This window comes from Apis laboriosa, unplaced genomic scaffold, assembly GCF_014066325.1.
Source record: "Apis laboriosa isolate Shangri-la unplaced genomic scaffold, ASM1406632v1 scaffold34_cov151, whole genome shotgun sequence".
NCBI classification, from domain to species: Eukaryota; Metazoa; Arthropoda; class Insecta; order Hymenoptera; family Apidae; genus Apis; species Apis laboriosa.
In genome coordinates, this window is record NW_025222928.1 from 2,472,536 (window position 1) to 2,483,909 (window position 11,374).

An 11,374-nucleotide genomic window follows, 5' to 3' on the forward strand; every position below is an offset into this window, starting at 1 on the left:
TATATACTATTGGCCAATTTTAAAATCATTTCACGTTAATAATTCTTTTTTAACGAATGAACTTTTATTACGGTGTGAAATAAATAAAAATTACCTTTTTCCTCTGGAGGTAGGTCATCCTGGGACTCATGATCGTGATAAGGATCCGGACTAGGTGCGTCGGCAGTTCCGCCTTTTGTTTGACCTTCTCCTTCCACGGGTATCCACAGCTGCTGGCCAGGGTAAATGAAAGTACTTCCGAGCCTGTTAAATTTGCTCAGCTCGGATGGCGTTGTATCGAATCTCGCGGCCACCGACGTCAGCGTGTCTCTATCGCCCACCTGCGCCAGAGAAGACAAGAATTAGCTACGAATAATTGACAGACAAGTCTTATGAGGGAATACATACTGTTCACGAGTATGGGCGGGATCGTTTTACTAATTTGTTTTGCTAGTTTGTTACGCATCAGTGATGAGAGACAGAAATAGATTAAAGATAATGAGGAAAGGTAATACCTATTGTATTGAGGAACGCATGAAATTTTACTTGAGAGTTAGATTTCACTTAGAAACGCGGAAATTGATAGAAAACTATCCGAAAACTTCATTGACCGGAATTAATTAAGATATACGATTAAAATCATATAATACAATTTTTGTAAACTTGATCGATAATGTAAAATTTGCAGATTGATTGAGAATTAGTTTTCACATCAATGACCGCGTAGTTATCCTTAAATGCAAATCACTAGTTAGTATTGCGTGGGAATAATGTACGTGGTGTGGTTCGTTGAATCGATATGAGAATGGTTGGAAAGCCAATCAGGGAGATTATCGATCGCGAGAAGTGGCATGCATCGATGGCGATCCTACATCTGGACGCGTCGTTGACGTGCCACCACAGACCAGGTGGTTTAGAACCCAGGCGAATATCGGTGAAACGCAATTTCACGGACCAATGCTGACGCAACGTCATAAACCGTATCCTTCAATTTGCAAACGTCTGACGATCATACTCCATCGAATTATTTCGCGAGTAACAACTTCATTTCGAAATATCGTATTCACTTATTCATTTGATTCATTTTCAGTTAACAAATTTATTTATACGTGAAAATATGGATAAATTCGAAATGATTCGTCTTTTTTTTTATAAATACAAACGAAATATAATTGTTCTCGATCTAAGAGCATATTGATTTAAAAGTTATCTAACCTAACTTAACCTATCTTAATTACCTTGTTTACTACTCCGTTGAACTTCTAAATTGTCACTAGACGATACAGATAACCCTAGTGAGTTTCTATTATATAGAGCAAGAATGAAGTAAAGACAATGAAGTTAGATAGGATAAGAAATGGAATAGTTTCACCAAGATAAGAAACATTTGTCATTTTGAAATGTTTCGAAGCATTATGAAATATCATAGAGCAACGTTTATGCAACATCTAACGTCACGATACATTTTGAAACATTATAACGTTATGCGCACAGCAGTTCCTGAAACACAATACCCACAATGTTCGTGTAACGGTTCGCTGTAATGTCTGTGCAGTGGCACCGGTATCGTCTTGCAAGGTTCCCTGCAACGACGTTACGGTACAATGTTCTCTGAAACGTTACTCGTCCTCCGTGTTTCAGCTACGTTTAAATGTTTCGTTTCATCTTCATTTCTTTTTTCCCTCCTGTTGCTGCAAAGCAAGATGAACGTGTAGAAAATTGAATTCATGCTTTCACTTCAATTTAATCCCGTGAAGTTCTTTCTTTATCTACTAGAAAAAATACAATCACTTTTTTTGATTAAAGTAAAACAATTCTTTTTTTAAAAATAACGTTAAAAGTCCTTCCTTTAATCTTTTTTTACCGATCATAAATTTTAACGTATCATGTTTCACAAAAAGAATATATTGCAATTATTAATCATTTATATATATATTTTTTTTCATAAGCAAAGTAAAAAAAAAAGTAAAAATTTACTCTTGAAAGGATTGTTTTACTTTTCTTTTTCTTTTTATTGATTTGAATGTACTATAGATCATAATTTACATACCGAATATATTAGTGCATTATTATCTTTATTAAAATTCGTCTCAGAAGGGTTAAAATATCTCCTTTCATCCGCCTATAAGTATATTCACGCGATAACCAAAAGGACCATTAGGATATTTGCATAATCCGAACAGAAATGGCGTGCAAGGAGAGATATCGAGTAACAGAAAATTGAAAATGAAAGAGAGGACTCGAGACCGGTCCATTCGTCGGCACATTACTACGGCTCTCTGTATAAATTCATGTTCAATGACCTTTAATGATGCCGTATCATTAAACAGGCATCGATTTTCCACGATTTTATAATGATATATTGTCGGTTGGACAAATGTTTAATCAGCGAGCATCAGGCTTCGGATGTTATCCTTGTTAATAATAAGTTTACGGTTGAACATCACGTTCATACGGCAGTACAAGCGAGAGAATCAGCATAGCAATGGCTGACGCGACACGATCTATTGCGTGGTAAAATTTAGACGTGACAGGCGTTTCAATCGACGACGAACAGACGAAACGTCTGACTATAACACGACTCGATCTACTTCCGCGTATGACAATTGACGCGGCTGTAGTGAGTTTTCGAGGGGTTGAAATCGTGGCAAAAAGAAGGAATATAAATTAAATAAAATAGAGAGAATGTATAAATAAAGAGATTTTTAATTATCTTGAATTTGGAAGCGATGTTAAATGAGTTCTCAATTACAAAAAAAAAAAAAAAAAGAATGTACAAAAAGTCTTAGCCTGTATTTGATTGAAAATAATTTTTAATTTGTTGTAGTTTATAAAGGTTTTTTTTTTTAAATTTAAAGATTGAAAAAATTTGATTGAAAATATAGTTCCATTTGGTAATTTTTTTTTTTTTTTTTTACCAAAGAGATAAATGGAATCCTTTGTTTTCTGCATTCCATTATAAGTGAAATAAAAAGAAACGAGTAAGAAGTAATAGTCATAGGTCCTCTAAGAAAGATCATCCAGGAGAAAAAGCGGTCCAACTTGAAAAGTAGGATCGACCGAGGAAGACAAAAAAAAAAAAAGCACGGATCGGGGTGATGAAGCTTTTAAGCTGAAGAAAAAGAAAGAACGTGGAGCAAGGAAAGAAGAGGGATGATTATTTTGTAAAACGGCAGAGTAAGAAGGGTGATACGGCATTGTTTCAGTTTCTGCGTCTTTAGCTTCACAGTGGCTCTCAAAATGAAACATCATTTTGAACAAAATAACAAATATTTATTATCCGAAGAGAATTCGTAACTCACTTTCCCGTCTTTCATTCATTATTTTAATTGACTTTATTTACTGAAATTAATGTACTTTTTGCGAAGATTTATATCGTTAAAAACAACAGATCATTATTTCTGTCAGAGAATAATAATGAAACGCTTTTTAACGTTCTTTCCTCAATGTTTCGTATCAACTTGTAGTTGACAACAAAATATTACCTCGCTCAAATAAATTAAAAGATCAGACTGTTCTCGAATCGAAAGATTAATCACAATAAGAAGAATTCATTATTAAATAAAACAGCATTTTCACATATTTCTCGAAATCCATGTACTATAAATAAAATAGCTTTATAAGAGACAATACAAGAATAAAGTTCTCGTTATACCTCCATACAAATTTAATAAAGGAGAGCAGATTTCCAATTACCACCATTTCATTTTCAAATTTAACAAGAAGAGACGAGTTTTCGTTCGAGAGCTTTGAGAATGAGCACCTCTTTTAGGGTGCTCGGGCTTCGAGAGGGAGAGCCATCCCATTCACAAAAGATCGCGCAAGAAAGCACCCGTTGTCCCGATTCTTTCTTCCCTCTTCTTCTCCACGTAGCCGGGTTACCTCCATCCTCACCCTCTCCACCCCTCCCCCGAAGAGAAGAACTTTTTTATTCAGGGTCGTCGCGTTTTCGCGGTTTACGTATCCGATAATAACTCTTCCGCGCCTCGACATCTCAATGCCTGCAACACCCCTTCCTTCCCCACCCCCTTTGCAATTATCCTCCTTATCTCTCGCACCGGATGAACCTTTGGATCCGGCGTTATCCGACGATAAGACGTAACAGGGTAACGAGGCGAGGATGGAATTTAATCATCCCTGCCTCGACAAGGGAAGGCTTTGCTTCGAGACAACTTTCATCCCTTATCGATCGATCAATTAATTAATCAGCCGAGCCTTTGGATGGCAAACCTTTTATTCCTGGTTCTTGCCAACCGAACATCGTTGCATCAAAAGGAGTGATCGTCTTTGCCTCTAATCTGTCTTGATCTTTTTAATTTCTATCGAATCTGTGTTAGGGTGAAAGAAAAAGAAAAATATTTCATAATTCAAGGGATCTTTCTGCACTGAGATGATATGAATTTTTTAATGATATAATGATAATAATTATCAAAATGAGTTTTACCTTAATCATTGGAATATTGATTTTGCAAAAATTGTATATAACACATATGATAATTATACAATTCAATTTCAATCATTTGTGATAAATTGGAATGATTCCAAAAAGGGAAGAAGGAAGCTGTAACATTTTTAATTTAGAATATCCTATGTATAAATGTCTACATTTATAGACGAAAGGTAGCGAAAGGTCAAATTTTCTCGTTTTGTATCCATCAGAGATCTTGGAGTTTCTTCGAGCGTGAACAAATCCTTCGAGGTTTCCACCCAAGCGGAGGACCTTTCCAAATGAAAAACTCTGCGCTTTTACTTCCTTCGATATCGTTCACTTTATTACGAACCTCGACTTTTACACGGGCTTAACGTCCGCCTTCCATCAAAAAGCGCTCTTTCCCTCGAATTCTCGCCGAGTCATCACGCGAGTCACTCGTTAACTCGGCTCAATATTTCCGTGCAAAAAAGAAAAAAGAAGAGGAAAAAAAAAAGAGGGAAAAAGGAGATAGCGAGGATTCGCGACGAAAGGCGAATCGTCTTTTCGAGCTTCCTCAAAGGTACGCCCTTTCAGGGAAGATTTCGTAGGTGCTTGAAACGAGCGGTCTTTTTAAATCGCTCCTTTCTGAATAACGAATCGAGATGGCGTTGCTTAATTGGAAGATATATTCCCAGAGAATTGATGGTGATCAAAGGTGATCTTTAATTGGAAGACACGATCGAAAAACGTTTCGAAAAGTATCCGAGAGTGAAGATGCGAATCTGCAAACTGTTCACCGTGTGGAGATCTTACAGAAGACTTGTTTCGCAGAGATATAACGATTCAGAAAATTCAACTAACGTAATTCAATCTGCATTTATCAGAATTTCGATTTTATTGCGAATTCAGATTTTTCACAAACTCTCATAAGTTTTGCATCTCTGTTATCCGATAATATGCAAATACACTGTCGAATTATCCCTGCAATTGCAACTTCAATTTTTCAAACACTTTTCCCCTAATAACTCGATCATACAAGGACAAGTTATTCTAATAACTCTCTCCAATTTCCCTCCAATTCGACTTTGATCCCCGTGTTCACATTCCATAGAAACCATTAATTCTCGTGACTCGCGATCTCCAGAAGATCGACACGCACCTCGAACACTCTGTCCACGTTCATCATCGTAAGATCGGCGTGGGTGCGCGTCCCAGATGACGGATAAAACAATATGGCGGCCGACACACTCGAATCGAATCACAGGCATTAATCGATGCGTAAGGGCAGAGAGCAATTCTAATCGGTTGGGTGGAGGATGAGGATTATAGGGCAATCATGGTCGTCGGATAATGGAGAGATCCGGGGGATCGAACTCGCGAGAGAGCTCGGTCGCATGAGAACTTTCTATAACGGTTCGAGCCACTCCGGCTCCAAGTATCTACGTGTTTATGTAACCATAGCTAGCATCGTTACGCGCAGATATTAAATTGATACCTTGGAAGATTTCGAATCCGGCCGGTTGAGATTTTCGTATCACGAAGAGACTCTTGGAAGAAATCGAGGATAATCTTAACAGTTAACCAAACAGTCTAACAATAAAATAATGTTTCTTTAAACTTGATTCTTTTTTTTTTTTTTTTTTCAGAAAATTATTTTCCATGTTCTCTCGTTTCAATCATATTGAAAGATTCGATGAAAATATTAAGTGGAAAAGATTCGATACAATTCCAAAGTTTTCGATCGATGTACGTGTATTCGTTCGTTTTCTCTTTTTTTTTTTTTTCCAGAGGAGGAGGATAATAGCACGAGCGGGGCAGAGAATAGAGCACTTGCCGCGTAACGAATCGTTGATAAATAGGTAGAAATCTAGAAGAGTTTTTCCTTGAAGAAAGATCGAAAGAAAGATGTATGTGGATCGAGACCTCTACCTTCTGTATATAGGATAAGAAGGCGACAGAAGGGAAACTATACCGAGAAGCGATCATGCCTCGCCATTTGCGCGTATATACACACTGTTGTGTATACTAAGCGAATGAAAGTTGCTCTTTCACCAGATGCCAATGGATTTTAATTTGAATGGAATTTTAATTTTACGACGCGGTTGATGCGATTTGAATGACACGATCGGGGGATTTCGTCAAATTTCACGCTTCGCGTGATTAAATTATCAAAAGAAATTAAAAATCGATAATGTGAAATTTTAACATTAAAACTGTGAATACTTTGCAAGTACGTCTCTACGGATTGAATGTTCTTTGTGAATTTTATTCTAACATCTAAATTTTTATTTTTTCATTTTAATTTTAATTTATTTCAATTATTTTATTTTATTTATTATATTTATATATGATATTAGAAAATTATTCATTATCTCTTTTATTATGCGAAATAATCGAGATTTGGATTAAAAATTTTAATCGAGATCGTAATTGTATCGATCCATTGAATCTACGAGAGTGGGTTGTTGGATAAAGTGGTAGTTGATTTTCTAGTCGTTGGAGCGCGGTTTCCGGTTCCTGTCTCTTTGGCCTGTGACCGTTAAAAAATATCCAGACGCGAAGGAGGGGGAACGAAAAGTATATTTGCTCGAGAAATTTCTCCGGAGAGTTCTTTGAAAGGATCCGTAGTACGCGAAATGACAATCTCACGTTGTTACAAGGTAACAACATAAGATTTGGTTCATAGCTTATAAAAATATACAAAAATATGTTTGACAATTAATAAAGATAATAAAGATTATGAAATATACATTTTGGATATGTGATAATTTTTGAAAGAGATTAATTGTCGAAATATATTGTCAGAAAAGTGCTAATCACGACGTGTTGAAATTATTCGTGAAATACACGTTTCTTAATTATCTCATAATGAAAGAAAATAGCGTAGAGCAATCGAGTTAAATGTACACGCTTAATTTCGTAATTTTTTTTATTACGCACGCGAATGAAATCGATGTGTCAATTATCGATTTGTTCGAGCCACGTGAACGTAGGCTTTCGATAGACCGTTTAAAAATAATTAATATTCTGCCTCCCACAATATATCGCAATCTTTGAAATCCCACGCTTTTTCTTTGTCTTCCAAAAATTAGATAAACATCGTAGACTTTTAGAGATCTAAAAACAACTTAATTTACTCGAACTCGAAAAAAGAAGGATATCGATACTCGCAATACGAAAATCTATCTAATCGATGAAACCGATCAGAAAAGTAGATCTGTTATCTTCGATGGATAAAAAAATTCATCAAGAGTAAAACGATAGATCTTTAATGATAATTCAATTTAGATTGCATTAATGCAACGATCGAAAGTACGATCGTCCGATCTAACGTCCAATTCTTTCGTCAGAGGTCGGCGACTTTCATAAGAAGCTTCACGATTACTGCATTGCCTCTTTCTCCTCGTGAAATATTGTATCGATTACTGCGTGTATGCGGCCCGTCGAGAAAGTGAGCGTCCATTTGCGAAAGAGACGTATGTGCTCAAGAAAGCACAAGCGTGGCGTTGCGCAACCACCAGACACCAAGGTGCTTGGGTAATTTTGTGTATATATAAATATATATATATATGTACACACCGCATTTCAACCCGTAGCTCGTTTCACCATAGATATATTCGCGCCAAGTAGATAGTGAGAACTTCCGCAATTAATTTTCCACCGACTTTTCCTTTTTTTAAATATTTCTTTTCAACGATCGTTAATTATTATCCGCTTATTTTTCTGCAATTCTCGCGAATAAACGTGAAATATATAACTATTAATTATAGGCTCGAGATATAGGTCGTTATTACAAAATTATATAACTGGTCAATTGTTATTAATTCTTTTTTTTTCTAAAATTTTATATTTCACGATTTTAATTCTTATTGGTTTTTTATAATATGATCATCTGGTGGATCAGATGTAATGTACGTGTGAGGTAAGAAAAAAATATTACGTCACAGATCTTATACGTGACAATGTTACAATGTCACCTCTGACGTGACACGGTATGTCCATTAATAAAATATTATTGGTTCGTATTAATTCTTTGCGGTACCACGATAAACTGGATGATAAAATTTATAGCGGTTCACGAAACTTATCATTTAATTTTTTTCTTTGATGGTTCTTTTGCGTCACAAATGGATTTCGGGCTGGAATTGAAAGAAATTTTTTCGCTTCGCTCTAAACGTATAATAAAATGATTTAAAATGAACGGGATACGAGATACATTTAAACGATTGAACGTCAATCGATTACGTATTATCGTTATTAATCTATAAAGTTCATATTAAATATAATATTGAAATCGATGATGATAATGATCTCAAAAACAAAAAAAGAAAAGAAAAAAAAAAAAGATAATAATATCTACAATTAGAGAACTTAAATAGATTTTTCATTTCATTTCAAAAATATACGAAAGGTTATCATGACAAGCGATATTACACAATTAGATAATCTGGTATCATTCATTTTATTCGATTGATTCGTGATAAGCGAGGGAATGACGATCAGACGTTAAGAAATGTTTCCATCTCTGTAATAAATATCTTGTACAAAGTTTAGAGAGAAAAAAAAAGAAAAAATAAGAAAAAAATAAGCGTATATATAGATGCTACTTTATTTTATAAGTTAAGAGGAAAATAAGCAAGCAATAACGGTCCAGAACATTATGATAATTGAAAATGAATAAGAGTTTCCTGACACTGACTGGTAGAGTACATACGCGACGATGAATCATGCCTAGCAACTTACCGAGTCTCGTGAGTTTAATAAAATCGATTGATCGATGGATCGTGCCGTTTTTTTCTTGCACTTTGATCTATAAATTGTTTAATTCTTAAAAAATTCCTTATGCGAGGTTAAGAAAAAACTTAATCGTTGCAAATCACTATGATTTACGAATATTGCAATTTCGATATTGTGTGCACTGAATATAAATAGAACAATGAGTCAAAGTCTAAAGACAATAATAAGGAATGTATAATGTTATTGACAAGTTAAGCGATGAATTAATTTGATTGGATTATATATATACGAAGACTATAAAAAAAATATTATTCAAAATTACAATTTATTTTATAGGGTTTGGTAATTAACTTTGGCAATTAAGAAAAAAAAAAAAATTCTATGTATGAATAAGAGAAAACTTATCGTGACACTGTTAAAATTATCTTTTCCAATAAATGAGGTAAATTTAAACGTGCTTTATAATTGATCCCAACATGTTTTCAAGAAATTTTATTATTACCTTTGCCAATATTTAAGTGAACTTATCTATTCTGACGATATTTCACAGAAATAACGATGATTCGAAGAATCATTTTTATTTTTGTTTAACGATAATCTGTGTTCGATCAATCAAGGAAAATTGCATTTTTTTGACGTGAGAAAAGAAATTGGATAAGGCATATGGTTAAGATTTGGAATAAACGGAATAACTGAATGGCGGTATGCAAATAACCGGTGTGTGGAATAGATTCGAACGAAGAGATATTCTCAACTTGTCGCATGAATCAAATGCATCGTAGCAGATTCAATCGATAACAGATATTTATGCATTCCCCGAGCTCGGGTTACGTTCGTTCTCCTTGACTTTCAATTCGAGTCTATTCGTCTTGAACTGTAAGAAACGAATATACTCACCGTATAGGGGATGATGTTGAAGTTTAACCTCGTTCTCGAGCCATCCTCGCTTTCGCTATCTGTATCTGAAAAATATAGAACCCTGAATACAAACTTGATTTAGTTACATTGCTAAAATTATTAAAATTTATTAAATATACCCGTGAATAACAAACAACTTTTTTTTTTCAATTTATTTTATTACTATTTTATTACTATTCTGCAAATATACTCGATTTGCTTTATTTTTATAAAAATATAATATATAATTTATATTATATATTTTATTAAATTAATAATAAATATTAATAATTAGGTTGAATATATATTATATAAATATAATATTATAATAATATATAATAATTTTATATTATATATTTTATTAAATTAATATTAATAATTAGATTGAATATATATTATATAAATATAATATTATAAATAAATATAATAATTTTATAATAATTTGTTATTTAACAAAAATCTACTGTGATCCTTAATCATTTTTCATGAATCACAATTTCTATTAGGTAGTTAAGAATTATATTGACGTTTGTGACAAAAATGCAATTATTTACATGCAATTAATTACATGTACGTATGTTTCCTGATTTATTCACAAACTATTCACGACCATTACGTGCGAAATCCATCATTGCCTACTACGAATTATAATTTTCTCTTTTTACTTTTCTCGGTATCCAATATTGGAAACGAAGAAGCACGAAAATGCAACGACGAAGCAATCAATATGATCGTTCGATTTCCTCGTTTCATTTTCTCCCGATTATCACACGTTGGTTCATTAATTTTCTCGAACGAACCTTCCCGACTTCCTTCTTCTCGATTTCCACAAGCCTACGTGCCTACGTGCTCCAAGATTCTAAATTGAACGAACCATGTTCCCGAAACATAATCCCCGTCTCCTTATAATCACACGCCCGTTCTTGTCATCACGATTTCCTTCGAAGTACGCAGAACTCGATACGATCGAACTCGTATTGTTGTTCCTTGAATCGGCCGTAAGTTTTCGAATTCATCAAGCTAGACAACAGTTCTCTTCTCGAAATTTACATACAACGATCGGTGTATGTATACGTGACTGGAAGTTTCACGCGGTCGGTGATTTTAATGCTCGCATAAAATAGCTCTTGCTCGTGATGGAATTAGCTATATACGAAGTATTTAGAAGAGAATTTGATTTCATTCGTTGAAAAAAATTTTCTACGAAGATTTTGCCACGAAGATATGATTAATGCTTATTTCTTTTTTTAAAAATTAAATGTTGTATGATTAGTTTGGCAGAAGTTACAAGTGAATGATATAGAATGATTAGAAGTTAGAAGTTTTGGGAAATATTTTGGTTGATTTTGA

At 34.1% G+C, this 11,374-nt stretch overlaps 1 protein-coding gene across 13 annotated transcripts in view; it reads right to left on the reverse strand.

Moving 5' to 3' along the window:
• Positions 1-11,374, reverse strand: part of LOC122715039 (nuclear receptor coactivator 7) — a 192,563-nt gene that overhangs the window by 41,996 nt on the left and 139,193 nt on the right. For 11 of the 13 annotated variants that reach the window (XM_043936931.1, XM_043936934.1, XM_043936929.1 and 8 more), the window contains 2 exons: positions 10,025-10,089; positions 95-320 (listed from right to left, as the gene is read on the reverse strand). In XM_043936931.1, coding sequence (XP_043792866.1) covers positions 95-320; positions 10,025-10,089 — 291 coding nt within the window. The remainder of the gene's footprint in view (positions 1-94; positions 321-10,024; positions 10,090-11,374) is intronic. The other 2 variants (XM_043936924.1, XM_043936921.1) reach the window with 1 other exon arrangement.